A 27,381-nucleotide genomic window follows, 5' to 3' on the forward strand; every position below is an offset into this window, starting at 1 on the left:
GCAGTATTACAGTCGCCCAAACTGCCGGCTCTATGCAGTTGTAAAAAAAAACATACAAAAAAAAAATGTGTGTGGTCCCTCACGCCTAATGCTATTAAACCTACTGCTGGCTGCCTCAAAATTGGGGGGGGGCATGGAGTCCCTCCAATTTCATGAAAATTAGCACTAGGCAAACCAGTCTGGGTTGGTGGCACTCTAGCAAGAGAACAGACAGCAGGGGGTCCACCTTCCATAATCACAAACCAACCCAGGCTGATCAGCACAGGTATGGATTCCCTAGGGACTGGGGACCGCAAAAAAAATGGTAATACCTAGCCGCATGGTGTAAGCACTAGGGCTTTTCCTACTCCCATGGGTGGTGGGTGTGGAAAAATAAAGTGAGTAGAAATAGTGTAAACACCATTTTACTTTGTCATGTCACTGCCAGCCCGGGCTGCCATTAACAGTCTGAACTACAAGCACCAGCATACCCAAGGCAACGAGGGCATAGTGGCACTTGGAGAACCACAAGTGTCAGCATGCCCTGACACCCAGGGACTGTTGAGCCATGTAGTTCCACAAAGTAAAATTTAAATAAACCACATAACTCTCTTTTAAACCACAATATTTTAATAAAAATAATAAAGCCCCTAAAATAAACCACACACCTCGTTAAAACCACATATATTTATTATAAATAATAAATCCCCATATATTACCATCTGATGTCTTCATCTGTAAGCAATCCAATCTTGTAAGCTTTTAATCCAAAAAAGCTTGAAACCAACCCTAAAAAACATAATATTCCACAGGTCCAAAAAAATAACATCCAAGGTCCTGGAGTAATCCAAAAAAATTAAGCCCTCAAAAAATATTCCAAATGATCTTGAAAACATTGTCCCCCTGCTATAGTGCCACTAACCCCAGATGGTTTGCCAAGTGCTGGTTTTCGTGAAATCGGGGGGAACCCAAACTTTTTTCCTCTCGATTTCACGGAACTAGCACTATTCTGGCAGCACTAGGGTTAATAGGATTAGGCTATTTTTTTTTTTTACACTGCATAGAGCAGGACCCGCCATTGCTTAAACTAGCTCCAGCAAGTGATATGCCAGAAAAACTAGGATATTCCACAGCCTTAAAGCTTGCTACTTCACCCTAATGTACATTGACAACACAAGAATTCCCCTTCCCCGCCCAGGACACCCCCCTAAATTGTAGGCTGTAGTATGTGCCCTTTCTGTGCGCTGTCGCACGGTAGAGGGCTGCTTTACCAGTGATATCTGCCAGTTCTGAGCATGCGCAGAGTGGTTTTGCTTTTGATACGCTCAAAAACAGCAGATATGTGCCTTGATTTATCAGAAATTCTATGCATACCTACTAAGTAACAGTTTTGTGCTGTTTTGTTCACATTCATATTAATGGCCCATTCATTCCAAAGACTCATTAATTCCAATGTATCTACATGTAGAAACCCCTTTGAAATAAATAGTCTAGTGAAATGAAGGGGCCATTCTCAAGAATGGAGCTCCAAGGTATAATGAAATACTTCCCCCACATCAATGCAAATTTGATTAAGCTTTATTGATGTGTGGTCAAAGCATGCAAGGGCAACTGGCACATATCAATTACATGTGAATGGCATATCAAGTGTTTTTCAGATGCATGCAAACATAACACAAGGCTTATCCTGAACATCTTCCTTCCATAGATTCCATATAGATAGCTATGGAGATAACCTTTCCTTGGTTCCCAAAGGTATATTTATGTCCAGAGTGTGAGACAGTTTCATCTATGAATTATTCAGGGCCAGCATATACACACCCTTGGGGCTTTTCGCAGTGTCCCACTCTTTTTCCTTAGGTGACACTGGACCATCCCTGCTTCATAACTTGTGCGGTGTAGTAGAGGCTAGCATGTCACTTAGGAGTGTGCCATGCTTGACATCATAGCATGGTGCCACACTCCCAGCCCATTACCAACACTGAGGTCAACAGCTGGCACATAGTGAGGGGGCACTTCCGTGAAATTAAATGAGTGACATTATTGTGCAAGCAGTGCCCCCTATACCCTGGTATCCTAGGTGACCTCCTAGAGGTAGTGCCGGCCCTGGCACTATTTTATGTACATTTTTGTGAGCTTTAGTGCTTTTGGTCTTTGTGACATAGAATATTAAGCTGTATTAAATCAATTGAACACATTGGCGTCTGAGTGTAATTTATTTTGAGCATTCTTAGTATCAAACCATACCTGTCAAACTTAAGATTTCATTATAAATAGACATTTTTTCTGAAATAAAAGGTCATTCATATACCATCCGATTGAAATTAACAGAGCATTGTTTATAAGTATAAAATACATGTGCAAATATGGCAAAATAGTAAAACTCATAAAAAATACACCATGGGGCTGAAGCAGAGAGGGATGAATGCCAGGCTGCATAGCATATATTCAGGGCTGCCATCAAATAGACAGGGCCCACCTTGTCTTGACCACCCCCGCCACCCTTGGTCCGGTGGAGGCAGAGGTGTATTTTGGAGCCATGACACCCAGATCTTCCCACATGCCCCTCAGGACTTCACACAAGCCATTTACATGCCCATGAGTCCATCCCACATGCCCCTTACATGCTCCTGATGGCACCCATGTGTATATTGCATTAAATCACTCTGCGTATGCCCAGAAAGTGGGCACATGCATATGCACCTATGCAGACTCTGACACTTATGTCTGCCTGCACCTGGAGAAGCAGGAAGGGGAAGGGGACTTCTAAAATAGACAGAATACAGTAAAAGCTTATTACACAAATGTGTCTCATGTAGACTTGCAGAAACATGCATATTAGTATGATATTAGTATGATGTTATACAATACAGAGTAGTCCATGATGGGCGGCCCCCTGAGCCTTTACCTGCGGCTCCCAGTTCCTTCCTTCTTATTTCAGATTTGTTTGCTATAGCTTGTAACACAATTAGGGGTGTGCACCGGCCACTTTTCGGGTTTTGGGTTTTGGGTTCTGGGTTCTGATTAGCTTCAGGTTTTGGGTTCTGATTGGTTTTGCCAAAACACCCCACTTAAGGTTTTGGTTCTGATTTAGGGTTTTGGGTTCTGATTTTTTTTAAAAAAAGTGCTAAAATCCATATTTTGGTTTTTTTTTCACTCCTACACTATTATTAACCTCAATAACATTCATTTCCACTCATTTCCAGTCTATTCTGAACACCTCACACCTCACAATATTGTTTTTAGGCCAAAAGGTTGCACAGAGGTAGCTGGATGTCTAAGCTAAGCGACACAAGTGGGCGGCACAAACACGTGGCCCATCTAGGAGTGGCACTGCAGTGGCAGACAGGATGGCAGTTTCAAAAGCTGAGCCCCAAAGAGCACATAATGCCAAAAAAAGAGGTGCAAGATGGAATTGTCCTTGGGCCCTCCCACCCACCCTTATGTTGGTGAAATAGGACATGCGCACTTTAACAAACCAATCATTTCAGCGACAGGGCCTACAAAACTGTGGCTGAAATGATTGGTTCATTTGGACCCCCACAAAACGAGCTGGCAAAGAAAAAAAAAGAGGTGCAAGATGGAATTGTCCTTGGGACTTCTCACCCACCCTTTAGTTTTTGGAAAATGGACATGCACACTTTAACAAACCAATCATTTCAGCAACAGGGCCTACCAAACTACTGTGGCTGAAATGATTGGTTTGTTTGGGCCCCCACACAAAAAAAGCTATTCATTTCTCCCTGTACAAACTAAACTGGCTCTACTGAGGCAAGATGTCATCCTCATCCTCATCCTCTGATTCCTCGCCCCCTTCAGTGTGTACTTCCTCATCCTCACACATTATCAATTCGTCCCCGCTGGACTCCATAATCACCGGTCCCTCTGTAGTCTCTGGAGGCATTGCTGTTCTTGATTGAAGAAGTGATAATTCATTTTTATAAACATCATCTTCTCAACATTTTGCGGAAGCAACCTCCTATGCCGCTCACTGACCAGGTTCCCCGCTGCACTAAAAACTCTTTCGGAGTACACACTGGAGGGGGGACAACTCAGGTAAAATAGAGGCAGTTTGTACAGGCCTTTTTTTCCTGCCAGTAACAGTAAGGACTGTCTGACATGTCTACTTGGATGTTGTCAGCAAAGTAATCCTCCACCATTTTTTCAATGGTGACAGCATCCAATGCAGCGACAGTAGACATGTCAGCAATGGTTGGCAGGTCCTTCAGTCCGGACCAGATGTTGTCTGCATCCCCGCCAGCGGGTCGTTTAGGAAATTTCAGCTGTTTCCTCGCAGCCACAGGTGTGGAAGAAAATGAATTTTTTTTGACTGCAGGAACAGTGAACGTAGTTAAATATTGCAGTACAAATTCCTTTATACTGCAGGAACAGTGAACGTAGTTAAATATTGCAGTATTAATTTTTTTATACTGCAGGAACAGTGAACGTAGTTAAATATTGCAGTACTAATTCTTTTTTACTGCAGGAACAGTGAACGTTGTATTGCAGTACTAATTCTTTTATACTGCAGGAACAGTGAACGTAGTTAAATATTGCAGTACAAATTCCTTTTTACTGCAGGAACAGTGAACATAGTTAGATATTGCAGTAGTATTTTTTTTATACTGCAGAAACAGTGAACGTAGTTATATATTGCAGTAGAAATTCCTTTTTGCTGCAGGAACAGTGAACGTAGTTATATATTGCAGTAGTATTTTTTTATACTGCAGGAACAGTGAACGTAGTTATATATTGCAGTAGAAATTCCTTTTTACTGCAGGAACAGTGAACGTAGTTAGATATTGCAGTACTATTTTTTTTATACTGCAGGAACAGTGAATGTAGTTATATATTGCAGTAGTATTTTTTTTATACTGCAGGAACAGTGAACGTAGTTATATATTGCAGTAGAAATTCCTTTTTACTGCAGGAAGAGTGAACGTAGTTAGATATTGCAGTAGAAATTCCTTTTTACTGCAGTAACAGTGAATGTAGTTAGATATTGCAGTACTAATTTTTTTATAATTTTTTTATAGTTTTTTTTTATAATTTTTTTATAATTTTTTTATACCAAAAACCAATTGACTTAGCAGGACAGAGCACAGGACACAGCACCACTGGACTCAGCAGGACAGAGCACAGGACACAGCACCACTAACAAAACCCAACCTCCCGCTTCCCTGATCAATGCCCGAGTGAAGATGGCGGCGGCAAGCGGGGAATTTATAGAATCCGAGTATCACGAGATCCGACGGCGGGATTTGGACTCATAGCCTCGTTTTCAGCTTTTCTCAGCGGCGGAAATACCCGAACAGTGCTCGGATCGCCCTCAGATCCGCACTGTTCGGGTGGGCTTGGATTGCGATAATCCGAGTCTGCTCATCGTTATTTAAAATGCCTGCTGATATGGTATTACAGAAGGGTGTCTCTTTCTTTGATTAAATGTATTGCTTTAACTTTAAAAATTACTGAAAAAGGATAATGTGTGGCCCTTTTGAAGATTAGAGGTTCTGCCTATGCGGCCCCTGAAGTATATCTGGTTGCCATTACTGGAGTAAGTCAAAGAAAATTTAGGTCCCTGGTAGTGATGGAGGGGTTTAAATGTAAAATATTCCACAAAGGTGGACCATGAATAACGTTATCTGTAGGTACATACGATGTATAATATTAATAACTGATTTAATACAATGACAAAATATGTGAGTTTAATGAGGAATTATGTACAGCATAATGATTTGATTATAGGTCTGTGGGTTCATCTTCTGTATTGTTACATTACAACGAGCCACCATTTCCATGTCTGACCCATGTCTAGATACAGCTGGAGTGACATAATGAAAGTAAAATCACAGGCTGGGGGATGAGCACTCTCTAATCCTTAGAAACAGTATATAGCTGACAGAATTACTCATTTATTTAGTAGCATGGTGCAGCATCAAAGTTGATTTTTGAGTTTATTACTGCATCTTAAATGAAAAATTAAGCAAGTTGTCTGATTTGTGCAAGGTTTTTCATTTTCCTGGCATTTGTATGAAAATGGCATTTTTTCAGATAAGTAAATAGTTTAATGCAATATTATAATTAGATATGGTCATTGACCCGCGTGTTTTGGTTTTGGTTTTGGATCCGGACTACCTTCGTGTTTTGGTTTTGTCAAAACCGCCCTTGCGTGTTTTGGTTTTGGTTTTGTTTTGTTTTGTTTTGCAATTTGTTAAAAAAAAATATTTTTTTGGGCTAAAATAACATAATTTAGGTATTATTTTGTACCTACATTATTATTAACCTCACTAACACTAATTTCCAGTCATTTCCATTCAATTTTGACCACCTCATAGGTCACAATATGATTTTCATACACTTTCAAAGGAAAATTGCTGCAGTTCTTGTCAGTGATAAGAAGAAGGCCATTGTGATGCCTGGGCATAAGACCAAAAATCCACCTCTTATGTGTGGAATTATTTTTACACAAATCCTGACAACAGTTGTCTAGCCATCAGTAGCGTTTTTAAAGCCACACTCAGTAGAGGTAGGGACCTTAACCATTTAGGATCCTCATCCATGTTACGGAATTTGAAGCGAGTTCTTAGAAAGCTGTTGGGAAAATCAGAAACTTATGTTAAAAAAAATAGGAACAAGCAGTCCAGCATCATCTACCTCCCTTCTCTCATCTACATCCCAGCACCTGCAATCTACATCCCCAACACCTTCATCATCAAAATCCCCAGAAGCAACAATTAACTGTTAAACAATCGTTTGCAAGAGGAAGCAAGTATGAAACCTGTCACCCAGTCGCAAAGCAGATCACAGACGCCATGGGAACTATTGCTAGTATTACATCTGTGTCCAATGTCCACTATTAATATAGTTGGTTTAAGACATTTAATTGAGGTCTTGTGTCCCTGTTACCAGAAAGCCGAAGGCCTCATTCTTTCTTTGCCACTGCGTATGTAGAATGGCATATTGGCAATTTTTTTTTTCTCGCCAGTTAACTTTTCATCAGTTACAGCTCTTTTTCTCTTCAACACAGTTAAATCTTTTTTTTTTGTCTTTTTTTCCCTGACTTAAAAAGACTATGTACTTTTACATAGGCTTTACCAGATGACGTACAGGGAAGACTACCATCAGGACTGGTGCCAGCAGCTGCTTGTTGATCATGCTCATATGTGGACTGCTGTGAATCCATTTTAATGAGACCCAAAACACTTGTAGTGCAAAATATAAAATATATAGTGCTGCTAGATAATACTTTCAGCACCAGAAAAATTGTTTGTTCACACAGCGGAATATGGGAGACCCCAAAACACTTGTAGTGCAAAATATGAAATATATAGTGCTGCTAAATAATACTTTCAGCACCAGAAAAATTGTTTTTTCACACAGCGGAATATGGGAGACCCCAAACACTTGTATTGCAAATTCAGAAATATATACTGCTGGTATATACTTTTTTCAAAAACAGAAAATGGCTTTTTTAGAAGTGGGGAATATCTGACACCCCAAAGACTTGTAGTGCAAATTCAGAAATATATAGTGCTGGTATCTAAAAATTTCAGCACCAGAAAATAGATTTCTTGGAACTGGGCAATATGTCACACCCCAAGCACTTGTAGTGCAAATTCCAAAATACTGTATATACTACTGGTATATTTCTATTTCTGCAGGCAGAAAATAGTTTCTGGAGGAGGGAATATGACACCCCAAACAGTTGGTAATGTTTGCAAAAATGCCTCCTCTATCCTCCTCTCTTCCTGCTGTAAGAAGTGCTATAACAAGTGCTATAACAAGTGCTAGAAGAATTGCTAGAAGAATTGCTCTCTCCCTGCTCTAATGCTGCCTGTGACCTAACCCTTCTCTCTCCCTCTGTCAAATGGTGCTGGATTGCTGTGGAGGCGGCTATTTATGGATTTCAAACATTGCGAGAACCGAGCTCCGACGACGTCACAATGACGTTTTGCCTCGATTTCGAATCCGATTACGCTCGGTACTCGGATACCTGAAGTTCGGGCGGGTTCTGTTCTCGGGGAATCCAGCCCGCCCATCTCTAATTATAAAACATAGTTTAATGCATAGTTCAATGAAAGAAAGTAGGAAAGCAGGGTATATCCTTACTACTTTGTTTTTCATCTTTCAGATAATCTTTTATGAAAGGTTGGGATTTTCTTTACATTTTTTTGTTTTTTAATATATTTTAATTAAGCTTTCTCTTTAGAGTAAGTATCCCCATATTGCTCAATTTAACTTCTGTCAGAATGTGTTCCATCATCATCTAGTGTATATTTTGTGCTAACTCCCAGCTTTTTATTTTGGGGAACCTTGTGCGTGTGTGCCACCGCAAAGCTGAGATGTACGCTAACCTCCCAGAACCCCCACCTAACTGCTGGCTTGCGTATGCACATGAGTCTAACCTAGCACAGGCACACTAACCAGTATGTACTACAAGAAAATGTCCGCCTTTCTCCAGCACACAGATGTATTCATTACTTGTTCTTCTCCCCAGGTATTCAACATAACTGGCTAGTGAGATTGTCTTGCACAAAATAAAAGAGTGAGCATTAGATCTAGATGTACACTGTGTAGAGGATATTTCCTTAATTTACACTGAGTCATATACCAGAAAGAGGTGCACTGCAAGAAAATAGCCACAGATCTCCTCCACTGAGGATTGATTTCACAGACTAGCTACAAAGGAAAGGTGGGCAGGCGCAGGCTGGGCCGGTCCCATAGTGGACTACGTTGGGTGAGTCACAGGGTCACCTGCATTTTTTTTGCTTTAAAATGTTGCTAATAGGCTGTTGATTCCAGTTTTGCTCCCCAGTCTAAAAATTGCCAGCCCTCGCCTGTGTGTACACGTGTGTGTATCTGTGTGTGTGTCATAGTTATGAGTGAACTGATTATGTTTTGTTTTTGGCTATAAGGACTATTTTTAATTTTCTGCAATAGCATTAACAAATTGGGAATTATGAAACACCATGAAAAACATAGAAGAAATAATTCACAAAATACTAAGATGTAAAACATTTCCTACGCCCCACTCCCCACCACCCTCCTATTTGTGGGCTTCAGAGCCCCAAAGGATTATTGATGCAGATATTCTAAAAGTGAAAGTGATCCTTTAAAAATCTGAAAGAATACATTTGTCTGAAATGTAACGCCTGCGGGGAATGACAGACACACACAGATGTCCTACCTTGTCAACGATCGGTCCATCTATGGTCCGCTCGGAATCCACCAACACCGCTTCCAACAGCACCTCGTCTAGGAAGTAAATCAGACAAATTACCGGGAGGCAGGGATACAAGCTGGAAGGAAAGAGGGTGTGCGAGGAGATTTCCAACTGTAACCCTGTCTAGAGACTCCGCTTTTATGTGGCTTTATGGACAATGCTGAGCTGCCATTTCTAAAGACAGACATAGTGCCAGTATATACTATGTCTGGCTATTTTATCTCATTTTGATGAAAGACGCATTTATTTAAATTGTGGGGTTTTTTATATTATCCCTTCGAGATTTTTAAACATGATCTTTTCTAGATACTTAAAAGTACTTATATTTTATTTGAAATTTAAGGTTGATGAAAAGAGCGTTGCTCACATATTGTTATATTTTGAAAACATATTTATTTTAATCCATTTAAATCTATATATTGCATGTATATTTTGTGCCTGTGATATAAAGCCTGTATAGTACTTGGAGGTGACATCATAGACCAGCCCTTTTAGCTTAACATTGACATTGGGGAGCAGCAGTCAACAACTTTATATAGAAGAAGCTGTTGACTGCTTGTCCTTCATGTCAATGTCTAGCACTCCATGTGGGGGCACCGCAGGAACATTAAAAATGGATCAATGAAATGATGTCATCATTGACTTAGACAAGTCATGTGATGAAAGGGGTGTAAAGACAACTTGTTTTACATGAAGGGAAAAGGTTGCCTTCTTTTGTATGTACAAATAGAAAGTATAGACCCTTGATATGGCGCCAATAATACACCAGCCGCTATATTAAGCAGAGACAGTATGAGCTGGATGTTATACAAAATAAAGATAGCACAGGTGATGGTAAATAACAGGATGCAAGCTGCTGCAAAACCTTGGTGGCTGTGCCCACCCACAAACAGACAGTAAATAAACTATAAATGCAGCGCTCAAACCTATCTGTCAAATGGTATTAACAAATAATAATACAAAATGTAGGTCACGTATTGTCAATACAAACATAGATTTATTATCATGCAATAAAAACCATACAAATAACAATAATTGCTGATATTAGCATACAGGAGGAAAATTACTCCACATCAACTAGATCACAGTGCACTGTGACCTAGTCGGCTCAATGCAAAAAAGATGAAAAACAGGGTGAATAAAATAGATAAAATCCTGATAGAGTATCGTGCTACTCCATATTCCACAATGATACTCAATGTAAATTGTCAGCTGAAACAATGTAGCCAAGGGAATGTGGAAGCGAATATGCATAACAATCAAGCCGTGGGAGTAATTCCCACATCAAGATAGCCAATATATGCCGTTGCTCAATATGACCACGGAGATGAATCACATATGGACGAGTGGTAAAGTCTCGGTAGCCGTATGCCAATGGTAACAAGTATAATATATAACTGAAGCTCAAACTCCTTGCATAATCAGTGTCTCGAAACTTGAGTACTGAGCCACTTTGATCTCAGAGAACTAGGTATAGCCCAAACGTGGGCAATATAGTGGATAGGTACTTACTGACTCCAGCCGTAATGTAGTAAGGATAATCATATATCACTCCACAAGCCCGCTTCGGGTATAACTCCCCTGAAGACTCGTCTCCTGAGCGCACCCGAAGTTCCGTGCTGAAGATAGTTGAACAGTCGTGGGAAATGCACCACACAATGTGCAGATAGCATCTGCACTCTCTCAGACTCAGTCAGGCTTGTGGGTCCGTACGCGGTGAACTGATTGAATAAGGCTGGCGTGATGTCCGCGGTTCACAGCTAAGTGTATAACCGGCCCAGCACACGGCACTTGAACAATGAGTAAATTGGGCTCCGATTGACCGGAGACCGGCAAAGGAAGTAAATGTATCAGATAAAACCACTATCCATGTGGAACCAGATAGGTCGGTGTTGTCAACACTTAAAAATCCCGAGGGAATAGAGCCGGCATATTAGGCATCGATGATAAACAAAATAAATATAATCAGTTGGTAATAAATAAATGAAAAAGTATGACAAGATAGTCAATCCTAACCACTAACGCGTTTCATTACAAGCGTAACTTCATCAGAGGGAATCTCTAAATATAATGAAGGCATATATGTCATTACTGCATATCCATGAGATCAGGATATATTGTATAGCTGGTAAGATGATTAGAGTTGGTCATCCCATGGTTAAATTCACCTCCTACATATATCTTTATACTTTGAGCATATGGATGCTAATTAGTATGGTCACGTATCATCAAGTGTGTGCTGCATATGTATTCACTTATTGAGTGGTTAATTACCATGACAGCCTTTATAAGGCTCATATGAGCCTTCATTATATTTAGAGATTCCCTCTGATGAAGTTACGCTTGTAATGAAACGCGTTAAGGGTTAGGATTGACTATCTTGTCATCCTTTTTCATTTATTTATTGCCAACTGATTATATTTATTTTGTATATCATCAATGCCTAATATGCCGGGAGAGCTGGCAATTCTCCTGCATCTGTCGGCATGGAGGGGTGTATGGGCAGAAGGGGGGCGGCCCGTCGCGATTCGCGTCATTTTGACACCGCCCCCAGAGACGTAATGCCTGCTTTGGGTCTTTTTACCACTGTAAAAAAATCCCAAACAGGCATACATCACTGGGGGCGGGGCCAAAATGATGTGAATTGTGAAGCCCTGCCCCCTTCTGCCCTCCCTTCACACCCCTCTTCGGTGATCTCACAGAGAGCGCCTGTCAAAAGTAGGTAAGTATGATATACCAACATCACTAGGTCTGTGTAAGAGGGCCTCCAAGCTAATATACTAAATTATTCTTTTAAAATATCTTAACACCAGTCAACACAATTGCATTCAATTCATGTCCAAACGCAAATGACACTTCCGACTTCTTACAACTTGATGGGCGGAATGGGGGTGAGAAGGGGCGGACACACATCACCAATGTACAGTAAGAATGTGCAGAGATCGAGCGCACGCACATTCATCAAGCTCTGGGCATCTCTTAGGTACATGTTTTTTAGTTACAGGGCAGGAGTAACTGCCTACTGATGGTGATGACTGACATGTATGCATGTTAGAACATGAGTTTGCAAGTTAAGAGAAACTATACAATTGTATTTTATCTACAGTACACTTTAAGAACATCCTGATTTATGTAAAAAAAAATTAATAATAAAATTAATGCTTTTTGAAATCCATTTGTATTAATTATTATATTATTAAGAGTTATTAATTTATTTAATAATTAATTTTTTTGCATACGTTCTGATGGGACTTGATATTGCTATATGCATGTGCGTATCCTGCAGTCTGTTCTGTCTGTCTGCATTGGGCAAGTAAAGTACAGTCAGAGCTTATTTATACCCATATTCAAATGGAAACGTTCTTTGGAGATCTGCTTGTCCTTGAATATGGCCGTACGTGCATTCAATTAATTTTTGATCCTTGGGGCATATTCAATTACTCGCAAAAGTAACGCGGCGGTAAAAGTACTACCGTTATTACGGTAATTATAACCTGGATTTCAGCTCGTAGCTCCCTGAGCTGTGAGCAGAAAGCCGGTGTTAAAGGTACAATAATAATGGTAATTGCGCAAACTATTACCGTAATAATGGTAACAGTGCGCAAGCCGGATTACTTTTGACAGTAAAGCTGCCAATTGAAAATGCCCCTTTGAGACGTGAGTTGCGTTCACTTTGCGCTCCAAGATGAATCTGGCCCATAATGTATCATCTCACTGGCTCTTTAAGAAACTAACAATATATGTTGCAGCAAATGTACTTAACTACATTAATAAGAAAATAACAGGAATGATGTGTAATGGTCATCATTAAGTACATTTGAAAATAGGATTGTTGAAAGTATTGTACCATATCACAGTGATTTAAAATAAACTTGAAGGTTATTCATTGTGATATGTGTGAATTTAGAGGCGATGAGAAGGATGTGTCAATGACGAATGTGTATAAAAAGGAGTGAAGTCTGTGTGTCACGCTGATACCATATTTGTGTATTAGGAGCAGAAAGAAATCTCTGTCTATCAAGTGCAGAGACGTATGTCACTCATATTATGCTACATTCACAGGAGTTTAAGGTATACAGTGGGTGAAAAGGGAGTTAATACTGCAAAGTGCATCAAATAACTTAATGCATGAAAATGGTAATGTGCTAAAACAACAAAATAATTGAATAATGCACAGATTTGAGAAAAGCGTGACAAGCAATGTGTAGCAATTGTGCCATCTACTGGCTGGAATGTATCATCTAAATGTCTGCTCAGGAGCCTTTTCTCAGCAAGTATGTCTGTTCCCTGTTCATTTCACTCCTGTTATTATTCTGAAAAATTGTCATGTTTGCTACTGTATACAGCTGAATTTTGCTGTAATTTGAATATGTGTGTTGCAAAATATTTGCTGCCACAATTACATGAAAAATGAATTTCAGAGTCTGCATTTAAAAAAATATATATATTATTATTAATAAACATTGCAAAACTAGGTTTTCACTTTAATACAGCTTCAATGCAATGCAATGATGCTGATTTCAAGACAGTAAGGTGCACTAAGGATCATTATCCACATCAGTCCTGCAACATCCAGAGACATGTGTGTATGGGTGATGTATAGGGCTCAGTGATCCTTAGGGTGCCTTTATCAGCCCTTGTCTCATCTCCATCTAAGGTTGGAAAAACGAAGCATGGTTTAGCAGATCAAAATGATGTGGGTGCCCTAGCTATGCATGAAGGTATAGAACAAAGCCAGGTTTACAAACCCTCTCTGTATTTACATATTCCAGAAGAATAAACCTTTCAACACTAAATATTGGTATATACTTTTACATAAACTGCACATTCACATATCCATCCTATTATTTATTTAACAAACAATATGCAAAGTACTTTATAGTGTACTTATTATTATAGATTATTATACAGCCTTTTATCCTGATTTATTTTTTGTCAATGACAAACTTGCATACTTGCATAAATAATCAATTAGCTTTATTAGTTTGGTCCTGACATTACGCAGAGCACTTTCCTTTGTCTGTGGTACACTAGCTAAATGCAGTTCGTACTGGTTGTCAAATAGGACTAAACATTTTTTTTTGGGTGGGGGTTCCAAATAGAATGTTTATTTGTAATTTGTAACACATTAAGCTATGAACTCAAAAATAATAGGCTTAAGGAGCTCGGGTTCCTTTTCAAATGTTTGGACAAAGTGGGCCTCACGTGGTTAGGTGACCTAACGTTTTATCACCACCCAGACACCCTTCTCCTTGGCCTCCTCCTTCTTCCTTTTGTTCTCCTTGAGACGCTGCAAGAAGCTGTCTCTGCTCTTGGAGTGGCGCATATGCTCCACACGGATATTGATTCTTTTGGCAAGAGTCTTACCTTTAAACTGCTTGTTCACAATAATACCAACAGCATATTGTGTGACATTGTAGATCCGGCCAGCCTTGCAGTGGTAACATTTGCCTTTTTGAATCGTGCCCATACACTTGCTGTCCACAAGATCACCCTTCTTGTAGATGCACATGTATGTCAACAAGGGAACAAGTCCATGTTTGCGGAAGGATCTGTAGAACATATAACGGGTTCCATGCATTTTGCCTCTTGCGTTCGCCATTTTTGCACCTTACTGCAAGATGGTGGGTCCAACAGAAAGGGAGGGCTATGCATTCTACGGCATTGTTGCTGACTCTAAAATTGAAAAGAATCAACTGTGAAATCCAAAACATCAACCACATTACTGAAATGTATAATATACAACTGTTTTATTTGCATAAAATATGCCCCATATTATATTAGGAGGCCTTAGTTTATGCTGTATTGCACATGGAGGCAGTTCTGGCACTTCTTTTTGTCCCATAGTCTTTAATATTTAATATCATATTAATGTCCTCCAATATATGTCATAAGTACTTACTGTGGAGGACAATTGAGGGGATTATTGCAGGTTGTGGTCAAAAAAGTCCATTCCCTATAGGCAGAGGGATTAACCATACTAGGATGAGTGGATGCATCACAGTCAAGGAAAAGAAAATAGCAAAATTGCTTGTTTTGCATCTTAGGCTCTGTTAAGCCAACTTTGTTTTTACAGTGGGTCTATGTATATGTAAAGATGGTCCCGGCAGCCCTGGAGCTGGTGCCTGGGAAGAGGGTGAAGATGCCCGGCATTGCTGCGCCCCTGGAGGGGCTGAAGACGTCCCTGCTTCCTGTGCCCTACAAGCGGGTGAAGAAAGAAGCTTTCTTACCCGTCCAGCGCTCCAGCGGTGAGTATGTCTTCTTTTTTGCAGGTCCTGTCAGCAGAGGAAGGATGAGCCAATCAGGGCTCAGCTTTCTCCGCTGGCCAATCAGCGGCCGGATACGCGAGCCAATCGCGGCTTGTGCCCGCTGATGACGCCGCGCCGGCGACTATATAAGTCGCCGGCCGGCGCCATTTTGGCAGAACTTAGTCGGCGGTGGAGGGAGAAGGACGTCGTGGGACGTCCGGAGCGGTGGATCAAGAACAGAAGAGAGCTACAAGCAACAAGACGTCGGCAGTGGCAGAGAGCCCTTGTAAGGGCTAGGAGCGACCCTGCCACTGATAATCACTCACCTCGGAGACGTAGGCGGGGAGCCCTTGTAAGGGCTGAGAGCGCCCTCGCCTCCAGAGCAGCAAGAAGACCCACGCCGAAGTGGAGAAGAGGCGCCGCCGGCTGGAGGGTCTGGAAGACCCGGAAAAGAAGAGGAAGATGGCGTGGAAAGCTGAGTTTCCTGCGCGGAGCAGGTAAGTAGCCTCAGTGTTAGGTCGGGCACTAGGCCAGTGGCCACAGTCGGGCACAAGGCCCGTGGAGCAGTAAATTAGGGGCACAAGGCCCTGGGAACTGAGCAATAGGCCCTTGTTAAGTAGTGGGCCAGGAGGCCACAAAGTGGTAAAAGGGCACAAGGCCTTGTTAGCTAGTTGGGTAGGGGGGCTCAGAGCCCCAGGTGTGCAAGGGCACAAGGCCCTTAGGTAGGTAGTGGCCTAAAGGCCATAGGAAGGCCACAGGGCCTAAGTAGGGGCTGATAGCACATAGGCTGTGAAAGGGCGCAAGGCCCCAGTTGATAGCTAGGGAGGCCACAAGGCCTAAGTAGGCAGGGGCTAGTGCCCCTAGGTAGCAGGGCACAAGGCCCTAGTTAGTGGGCTCAGAGCCCTGAGGTAGAGAGGGGACTAAGGCCCATAGACAGAGCACAAGGCTCTGTATGTAGCTGGGCAGAGGCCCATGGTGTGTAGGGCATAAGGCCCTGGTGGTGTGACAGAGGCGTGAGAGCCTTGTGAGTGTAGGCGCGGTCCTGTGTGAGGTGAGCACACTAACGTTAGGAGGTACAGTAGAGCGGAGGCTCCTGTTGGTGCTGTAGCAACCGGCTGGTTGGCTAGCAGCTGTGTGCTGTATTTATTCTGTCTGTGTGGCGAGTATTGTCTGTATTACTGTATTTTCGGGTGTGCTACATAATTGTTTCCAGGTGCAAGACGTCAGGTCCCCATTAAAGGTAGGCTCTTGTTTCCTGTGTTGTTCTGTACTAACCCGTACTGTGGGGACAAGTGTAGTTACCAGCTTACATATAGTCAGGGAAGAACATACGTAGTTTTCCCGTCCCTTAGCTCCCTGGGGTCACACTGGTTCCCAGAGGGGGTGGATGAGGGAGTCGGTGGCAGTGCAGCACACCTTAAGGCAGTTCCAGGGGCGGCCCGTGGTTCTGGTTGAGGGTCCCCAAGGCCGGTTCCGTGCAGGTTCTCTGGCAGTTCTGGGTGTAAGGACACGTGTTCGACACCAGAGTACAGGCAGTTGGGCGGTTCAGTTTCGATCGGCTGTTCCGTGCGGCAGTCGGCCCGCGGGTTAGTGTGCTGTTCCACTTAGCCTCGATCGGGCCTGGTGCAGCCGGTCCTTAGGGTCCATGGGTGACCCCATAGTGAGGAGACAGTCTCCTTGGTTAGACCTGGGTGAGGGGGTTAGGAACCGCCCTCCGGTATAGTCCGTGAACACCGGCTGGTGTTCCCCGTAGTGGTTAGTGAGCAGTTCCCGTTAGTGCACCACACCTTGTTAGTCATAGTTGTTTGACTTAGTTGCGTTGCCGACCATTAGAGCGTTGTTAGGGGTGGGTCGCTCTTGTAGTTAGTTTAGCGTTTTGTGGGTGCACATCTTAGTCTCACTGAGAGTGCAGAGGGAGGCTGTGTGTTCCTTGTCATCCGCAGGTGTCGGGAAGGTGCAGGAGAGCAAGACCGGAAGTGGGAGTGTCCTGGTGAGTATCACGCTCGATTCCCCCTTTCGGTTAGGCCCTCTCCGGGTGGTGTGCGAGGTACTTGAGGTGGGACTGTTCCTGGTCTCAAGTGCCTGTAGTCCCCCGTGCCTTGGCGAGAGCAAAGTGAGGAGGCGGCAAGTGAGCTTGGACTGAGAGTGTCCTTGTTCATTGCCGTGTTCTCGGACAGCCCTTTCCGGTAGGCACGGCTGTAATCTCTGTCTTTTTCTTAGGGGGACGTGGTTGGAGGTGACAAAGGTTGCGGCTGCTGATCTGCTGGGATCGAATCGCAGCTAGGACATTGGAAGCGGACTGGAGGTGACCATCGTTTACAAAGTAAGTTCTTCTGTGTTGCGTCTGTCCTGTTCCACACAGGCGCTTACATATAATAAATACAGTTAATAAACTGCATGTTGCACCTTTCTTTATTATTCTAGGATATAATGAATTAATAGAGGTTTTAATAGAGTATTTACCCCTTTAGCATATTTTATTTTCTCAAAGTGGATTCATCCAGAAACTCTTATCTTTTACCAACACAAAATACTGTCGCAGTTATGACACACTTATGGGTTAAAATATAAAACATGAATTGCTGTGGGCAATATCACAAGGGGTTAATTCACTAAGCTGACAAATCTCATCTGCCAGTATGCTCTCTCCTAGTGCTAGTATCCTGCTACATAGCAGGGCGCATAATAATCAGCCTGGTAGATAACGTTTAGTACACTGAACAAAATGCCATAAGCTGTAAATTCCATATGTAGTCACACAGGACAATAGCTGTGATTACTCAAGTCAACCACATAGGAAATGTAAAAATCAAATGAATATTGGTCATAAGTAATGCTTAAATTTGGTTCTGTGTGCATTTATACACAACGCATATAGGCTTATTATATATTTTAAGCTTAGAGATCAGCTTAATAGCATAGATATATAAATTAAGTTTTGGTTCAAATTATTAATATATCAGACCTATGGATTTTTTTTGGGGGGGGATAACAATAACTGTGATTATATTAAGTAGAATTTTAATGGGATGTAAATTGTGATGGCATTTTGAGTTAAGGAAGCAAACAAAGACTCCCGCAAAGTGTTAACTTTGAGATCAGATCTTGGTGGTAGCAGTTTTGGATTAATAGGGATAGTGAAGTATAATTTTGCGGGGTTTGTACTGATTTTAGACAGACCAAGTGGTCTTGTAGTGAATAATCACTTGTCAAAATACATGTCAAAAAGGCTCAGGTTAGTGATGTCTTTGGCATAACGATAAAGCTTCTTCTTAACTAATTACAAATAAAAAACAAACAGTAATTGATTACATTAGTATTCTCCCCCTTTGCTTTAATATTTGTTAGAAGGACCCTTTTTGCTGCAGATATAGCTATGAGTCTATTTAAAGAAGTCAGTTATTGGAAGAAATACGTTAGACACATTTCAGACATTGAGAGGACTCCAACAGGAACATGGAGTTGAAACAGACAGAACTGGTGCAGTCATGGGAATATAGGTGAAAGTAGTCTTCATTGTGTCCTAAGTACAAGCATGCAGGTATGTATTGGAAAGATTCAGATACTACCTAATCAAAAGACTACCAAAAAATTAAATTCTGGAAAGTACTGTAATTTTGTTGGTCAGCAGTCTTTCCATTTTACAAACTTTATATCAGGACTTTAAACAAAACGAAATTTGCATTGTTTTTGAGAGGATAGTAGTAATAGGTTCATCCATGAACTATAAATTATGTTGTTTTATGGTATTTGTTGGTTTCTATGAATTGTTATTTTTTAGTTTGTCTTTATAAATTAGATATGGTTTTCACTGTTTGTTTTTATTATTTTTTTAAGTTTGTATTTATTGAAGAAACATGTAGATACAAAACAACAGTAAACATATTAAAACAGCAAATAATAATGTTTCTCCCTTAGTTTTATGTACAAGACTGGGTGGATGGGTAGGGGATGGGGGAGGAATGGGTACAGGTACAGTAGGAGGCAATATTTCAAAATCTTACATTAATAATAGGTGACTATAAGTATTTAGATGTGTAATTGCAACACCTAAAATAGCTGCAAAGCATCTGGTTAAACTGAGGCAGTTTATGGAACATGAAGGATCATGTTCCACGTGACCATGAGGAGGACCAGGAGCAGCTTTAGGCATGTTCAAATAGATAATAGCAAGTATAAGGACACCGGGGCACTGTCACCCTTGCAAACGATGACCAGGACAACTTACTCGGAAATACCAAAGGACCCATATGGCGTCAAATTTATCTTGCTTTTTATGAGGGTAGTAAGTGATGCTTTCCATGCAGACAATGTGCCAGATGGATTTTTTTGAGGGCACAGTTATACGGGAATCCTTGTTGCTTCCAATTTTTAGCTATTTGTACTTTTGTGGCTGTAAGAATGTGAGATATCAATTATTTTGTTTGGTTGTCCACATCTTGTGGGGGTCGAGAGAGCATGGCTGTCCAGGGGACTTTGGTTATTGGCTGTGCTGAAAGTGAATTATAGAATGCACTTTGATCCAGAAAGGAATAATAATTGAGCAAGACCGCCAGATGTGGAAAAGAGTGACCCTGTGGCCACAATTCTGAGAGCAACTCTAACCAGAGGTTGGAAACATTAAGGTACCATGCATACTGTCTTCCAGGCTCTTAATGCCCCTGCCCAATTCACAGAAACCATGGACCCATGTTTCCATAGATTTCATCACCGACTTCTACTGCTCTCAAGGCAAAACCACCATCCTGGTGATAGTGGATCGCTTCTCCAAGAAAGTCCACTTCACGGGCTTAAAGTTATCCTGTGAAGTGGAAAACTGTCTTCCAGGCTCTTGTTGCCCGGCCAATTTCACAGAAGCCATGGACCCATGTTTCCATAAATTTCATCATCAACTTCCCCAGCTTTCAAGGCAAAACCACCATCCTGGTGATAGTGGATTGCTTCCCCAAGTAAGTCCACTTCACAGGTTTAAAGAATCTGTTGTCAGCAATCCAACTTTCCCATATTTTCCCCAGGGAGGTCTTCCAGCTGCAATGGACTTTCTTCTGAGATAGTATCTGATGGAATAGTTCAGTTTGTGGTGAAGTTTTGGAGGGTTTTCTGCAAGTGGGCAGGAATTTTACTCTGTTTCTCATCTGGGTATGATCCCCAGATGAATGGACAGATGGAGCATGCCACAACCAATCCTTCAAACAGTTCCTATGGTGCTTTGTCTCGTATACCCAGGATTAGTCCCAATTGCTTGCTTGGACAGAGTTCTTACAGAACAACTTGGTGCAGGTCTGCAGTATACCACTTTCTATGCCAGCCATGGTTTTCATGAGGTGGACATTTCATCTTCACCTGTCACCTCTGGGTTCCTTTGGCAAATAAATATGTGCAGGATCTCCGGGGTGTTTGGAAAAGGCTGCAGGAACAGCTGAAGACAGTGGTAGCTAACCAAAATGGTTTGCAGACCAGAGGAGATAAGATTGAGTGGTGTTCTCAGTGGGTGATAAATTGTGGCTCTCAACACAAAACATAGGCCTGAAGATGCTCTCGTTCAAACTAGGGCCTAGGTATATTTGTCCATACCCAATCAGAGGGAAGATAATTGTAGTAGCGTACAGGTTACATCAACCACCTTCCTTTCGGATCCATCCATGTTCTACATTTCCCTTCTGAATCCGGCAATGAAGGGCCACCAAGAATATATCAATATGTCATTCAGTCGATCCTTGACTCTCGCAGATCTGGGAGAGAAGTGCAATACTTTGTGCACTAGAAGGGATTCGGTCCTGAAAACTGCTATGGGGTTAAATCAACCAATGTTTACGCACCTGCACTGCTCGCCAAATTCTTCTGAATCCTGCTCCTAAAAGGGGGAAGGGCACTGTGAATTTTCACAATACTAGCTCCAGATGACAGCTATCAGAAAACAGTTCACAATCACAGTTATAAACACCTTCTCTTAATTTCTGTAATCAGCGTTAAGAACAGTAATCTTACCTCACATGGAGTATTGTACAGCTTTCTTTTCTCTACAATCAGCACTTTAGTGAAAAGTTCTAGTCAATCAGAACAATTTATCTCACCTATTAGTATTATTATTATTATTATTATTATTATTATCCTTTATTTATTAGGCGCCACAAGAGTTCCGCAGCGCCGTACACAGCACAAACAGTAGACTAAACAAGGTGAAACATTACAAACAGTAAACAAAAAACACCAAAACTTCAGAGACTCCAGGCAGGCTAATGCAGTAAAGAAGGAACAGAAGAACAGGTATGGATAACAAAGGGAAGAGGGCCCTACTCAAATGAGCTTCCATCCTAAGGGAGGGTAGACAGAACTCAGGCACACAGGGAGCAAGTTGAAATAAGTGGGGAGAGAACAGGGGGGCTGGGAGGAGAGAGGGGGAGAACAGGCAGAGAAGATGAGGGGGTTAGGTGGAAGGTTGGTAGCCTTTATAGAGTACCTCAGTTCTACAAAACCTTTGCAGGAGCAAAGGTTTGTTTTGGATTTGTTTTTGGACACACACTGTGTGTCTCTAATTCCTACCCCAGCCAAGTAGTTCTTACCTGAGAGCTGCTAGCATCACTACAATGTTGCTTAAACATAGTCACAATTGCAACAGCCATATGTCAGGCATACAAGTCTATATTATTTAGAGATGCTCACTGACCCCCGTATTTTGGTTTTGGTTTTGGATCTGGATTACCGTCGTGTTTTGGTTTTGCAAAACCGCCATTGCGTGTTTTGGTTTTGGTTTTGGTTTTGTTTAGTTTTGTTTTGCTATTTTGTTGGAAAATCAATGTTTTTTGGCATAAAATAACCAAATTTAGTGCTCCGCCTGTTTCTTGGATAAGTAATGTAATTGTAAAGCTAATAAATAATAAAAAAAAAACAGTTTAATTCCTGGTAGGTAGGCCTTCATTAATTCTACACACAAACTAGATTGTCTTCCTCTCCATCTATGCATATTGGCAATGCAGCCATCGTCTTTGGGTGTATATTACACCCTACACTTCTAGTTAAATATCTAAAGATATGGACAAAGGCAATCTGGTTTCTGTCTCTATACCCCCCCCCCCCTCCAATTGTAGTTGAATAGAAAAAAATATTTTAAAAAAATGGTCCATGGTAGTTCGGTATCTGTCTGCATTAGATCCCCTCTCCACTAGGAGTAAAATAGAAAAAAAGCAGCCTGGATAGACTGAACAATATAAAAAATAAATGGACCAAGGTAGTTTGTTATCTGTCTGCATCATAATCATCCACATCATCATTAGCGCACTCGTCACCTACACAAATCTCTCCCTCATCCTCTTCTAATTCAAAAGTGACATCCTCAATTTGTGTATCACCGGCTACACTCGGGCTGTTCAGGCACACATCAGCAGAACTGCTTAAAGGGCCCTTCTTTATGGGTACATTACGATTAGACATACCACTGTTGGATGGACTCTCCACAGGGATTGGCCTTACTGTTTTCTTGCAGCTCGGCTTTCACATGTAACAGTAGTTGTGCACCACTTTTGGAATTCAAATTATTTGGTCTTGCAAATTCTATAGACAAGCCTGCTTGTCTTCCTCTTCATCAATGACTCTTAGCAATTGAATGCAAAAGAATGTGGGACACCCAAACCTTATTACTGCAAACTAGGAAAAATACAGTTTAATCCCTGATAGGCCCTCCACCATCCTTTGCATGTTAATAGTAGGATTGGTTGGAGTTATTGTCAAGGTCACACATTTTTTTGACAAATCCTTCAAACCAGCCCAGATGTCAAACTGTTGTGGTCTGCCACCTGCGTCATCCCTGCTTGTGTTTGGAAACTGCAAATTGGTGCCAGAACCTCACCTGCCACTGGTGCCACACTGCTGCAGGACTTACACAATCAACCGCATCCTCATCAGCGCCCTCGTCGGATACCCAAATCTCCCCCACATCCTCTTCTAATTCCAAAGTGTCATCCTCACTTGGTGTATCACCGGCTACACTCGGGCTGTTCAGGCACACATCATCAGAAATGATGACTCTCCACAGGGATTGGTGTCATTTCTGATTCAGAGCATACATTATCCTCTAAAGCATTACTGTTTTCTTGCATCTCGGCTTTCCCGCGTAACAGTAGTCGTGCACCACTTTTAGACTGCAAATTACTTGGTCTTGCTTGCTCACGAGTGACCTTACAAGAAGAAGGCTCAGTAATATTTTTAGATCTGGCAGAAATAAAGAAAGCCGAAGGCCTCATTCTTTCTTTGCCACTGTGTCATGTTGGCATTTTTTTTTTTATCGGCTGATTCTGCTCATATGTGGACTGCTTTGAATCCATTTTAATGAGCCCAAAGTACTTGTAGTGCAAAATATTGTGTTATATAGATATTGCTGACAAATCTGACTTTTGACAGCCAGAAAAATTTCTGCAAAAGAATGGGGTACACCCCAAAAGCACTTGGGAGTGCTAAATATATTTTTTTGACACTGCTGCCAAATAGGACTTTTTTGACAGCCAGAAAAATGTATGCAAAAGAATGGGGGACACCCCAAAAGCACTTGGAGTGCCAGAAACTGAACAAAAACCCTTCTCCTCTTACTGCTGTAACAACTGGTATTAAGATTAGAATGGAATTGAATAGAAACAATAATGTGGCCAAAAACTGCTCTGTCCCTGCGCTGATATAACCTGTGACCTAACCCTGCTCTCTCCCTCTGTCAAATGGCGATGGAGGCTGGTATTTATGCTTTTCAAATCTCGCGAGAACCGAGCTCAGAAAAACGAATACGTCACGATGACGTTTTGCCTCGATTTCGAATCCGAACGGGCGGGAGAGTACCAAGCGTGCTTGGCTCGGTACTCGGATAGGCTAAATTCGGTAGGATTCGGATCTCGGGGAGCCGAGCCCGCCCATCTCTAATATTATTACACTCCATGGTAGCGAAGAGAAAGAATAGAGATGTGGCTTGAAAATGCTAGGGCATCGCCCTATTTTTACAGAAATTAAAATGTCAACTAAGTAATGCAACTAATTTTTCTGCCATTTCAAATAATATATCTAAAACATAATAAATTACTAGTGCTATCAGCTGGAGGGGTCGACATACAATCAACCAATCAAAGGCAGCTTATCAGCATCATCTTTGTATATCGCCGCACTAGCCCTCAAGCAGCCACGAGAGGTACACCTGACAGGTATATTGTGCATAAGTTCAGGTCTACTTAAGTCGTAATTACGTGAACACACCCATACTGTACTTGGTCCACACTTGCATCCCCTCCCCCATTCCACTTCTTCAGGTGGAAAGAGTCGTAAGTATATGATGCACAAAAATCTAGATACAGATTTATGCATACTTGTTTTTGGCATGTATGTGAGATATGAAAATGCACAACAAAAAAAACAGACGTACATCCAAATCTACTTGCTTTCAAAATATGTTCTGGAAAAAGTTTTTTACAACACTGGAAATATCACGCTCAGAACAGCAAAGCAGAGAAAAAAACGAAATCTTAAGTCATGTGACCACGCAACAACTCCACCCATCAATAAATAACAGCAATAAACAGAATACCTTTTTTACTAGTCTTAGTAGGGGTTGGGTACCTTATCCCGATGACCAAAAGGGGGACATTAGATCCCCCGACAGGTTGACACCAATGGTGTCATGGATGACATAGTCATGACAACATGACGTCACTTTCAAGGGCCACAGACTGATGTGCACTGTTGAGCTGCTAATTTAAGGAGGCGCCGACTGTATAATGTACTTTACAATGCCTAAAACATTGTACAGCCAGCGCCTCCTTAACGTAGCAGCTTAACAGCGCAAATCAGTCTGTGGCCGTCGAAAGTGACGTAATTGGAGGCTGCCAGCTGATTTGGATATTTTTCAAGCTTTTAGTATTACTACCACTCTGTTGTCCTTGATACCTTTAGTGTCATCCTGTTGGGGGATCCGTTGTCAGGGTTTTCATCACCGGAATAATGACTACCACTGGTTTTGCCAAGGGTAGAGTACTAACACTCTCAGCTGTGTATGGCTATATGTGGTTGTACAATGTGTGTGCAATACAACAACATGGTGTTTTGCACCTAGTAATTCTAGATAAAGCTTGTAGCCTGTGGAGCAATGTAGGTAATCCCTTTTTGCCAATGGTCCATTATGCAAGAAGAAAAATGCATGTATCCATATCAACTGATAGATATGTATTGACAATTCTATACAATGCTTAGAATGTTAAAGTATTATATATGTTACAGTGCAAGATAATATTGGAACATGGTAATGAGGAAGAATAGATATAGAGATCTGTTACAATGATTCAATGAGAACAAAAGGTTGCCAAGCAATACCACAGAAGCCATAGAAAAAGCAAATTATTTGATAAGAAAACAATAGAGAAACTAAAAACCAAACATGGTGAGTGTTATCTTGTAAATGAATAATAGCTTTGCAATCTTTTTCTTCTAGAACATTATTGAAGGTTATTTACAATCTATTGGATAGGGAAAAATAACCTACTATACTGAACACAATCATTAGAGAATTAATAGCTTTCATTCGAAATGTAATGTTCCAAAGCCACCATTGCTTAAGGAGGTTTTATTAGCAATAGATATGAGAACAGTACAAAAGGAAATCATCATGATACAGGTAAACATAAAGATGTCACACAAAAAGTAATGCATCAAATAAATATAAGTTTTAGAACTGATTAGTTTTATATTCCTTTGAAAGAGATAGTAACAAGGGAGAGCGAAAGATGGCAATAACGTTGTCACAAAGTACTTATTGGGGTTCATTTAGTTGGACATATGGCAGTTTTTTTGCACAAGATATGCATTTCCGAGATGTGCATGTACACCAGAAAAGCGTACACATAAACCTGGGAGCCGAATCCTCAGCCAGGGTGCAGCTCGGGAAACACCAGGGTGCAAATGATGAATGGACGGTGAGAAGTAGACCCAAACCACTTCAGTAAAATCAGGGGCATGAGCAGGGGCGGGCTGGCCCGGGAGGGCAGGGGGGCAACGCCCCCCCGGGCCGCTGGGTCAGACGGCTATTAGGACCGGGGGATAGGCAGGCCGGCCGCCCCCCCGGATGCAAAAAACATAGTTTTCCCCCCACGGCCGCATCTGATGACATCAGATGCGGCCGTGTCAGCGCACAGGCAGCCGCATCACATGACAGGGGATGCGGCCGCATCAATGACGTGGCCACATCCCCTGTCATATGATGCGGCCGCCTGTGTGCCCCCCGGCCATCCCTCTCCCAGCCTGCGCCTGGGCATGAGTCAGTTATACAGTTCCTTCAGCAGTACAGTCAGATATGGGTTCCAGAGTTAGCATTCATTGATGGTAATAGTCACAACTGAAAGCTGGAACAGCATTCCCTATAGACAAGCAATGGTCAACACAAATTGCTGAACAAATATGGCAGGCAGCAATCACACACTAGTCAAAAGGAGGCTCAGTCAAATGCACAAAGGAACAGGACAGGTGTGCTGGATATAAGACAGATAGACTCAATAATCTGGCAAGGCAGCTGTGCACTGACCGGATCACAAGTAGTCATTGAATGAGGTTATTGCTCACCAAGGATCAGAAGTTAATCATGAGAGTGAGGGGACATTGTAATGGCCTTTATTAGGTGTGGCATTTTTGTGTGTTTGAAGCTTTGATTTATTTTGGGCGTAACATATCTAGAAAAGTGAAAGGTGAAAAATGCACTATTAAGTGCAACTCAAGACCCCATTTCCATCAGGTCTAAGCTGATGAAAAAATTGAGCACTTTTAAAGAGTGTAAAATGCTATGAATTGAAATCTACTTTTTGCACTGTTCCTCAAAATTATGCACACTGATGCACCCAGTCTGTAATTTGCAAGGAACTCCCTCACTCTGCCCAACTTTTCCCATCATTCAGTGCAAACTTCTTTGCAACC

General features: G+C 41.7%; 1 protein-coding gene across 1 annotated transcript; it reads right to left on the minus strand.

Moving 5' to 3' along the window:
* Positions 1-14,420: 14,420 nt before the first annotated feature.
* LOC142107282 (large ribosomal subunit protein eL21-like) lies at positions 14,421-14,845 on the minus strand. The gene has a single exon (XM_075190614.1). It carries the CDS (start codon positions 14,802-14,804, stop codon positions 14,421-14,423), a length of 384 nt encoding a protein of 127 aa, XP_075046715.1. The 5' UTR covers positions 14,805-14,845.
* Positions 14,846-27,381: the final 12,536 nt, after the last annotated feature.

The sequence above is a fragment of the Mixophyes fleayi genome, chromosome 11 (genome assembly GCF_038048845.1).
Source record: "Mixophyes fleayi isolate aMixFle1 chromosome 11, aMixFle1.hap1, whole genome shotgun sequence".
In the NCBI taxonomy this organism is placed as follows: domain Eukaryota; kingdom Metazoa; phylum Chordata; class Amphibia; order Anura; family Limnodynastidae; genus Mixophyes; species Mixophyes fleayi.

Bases quoted from the DNA above. Each gene is read 5' to 3' on its own strand.
- LOC142107282 (XM_075190614.1), bottom strand. From the start codon at position 14,804: ATGGCGAACGCAAGAGGCAAAATGCATGGAACCCGTTATATGTTCTAC.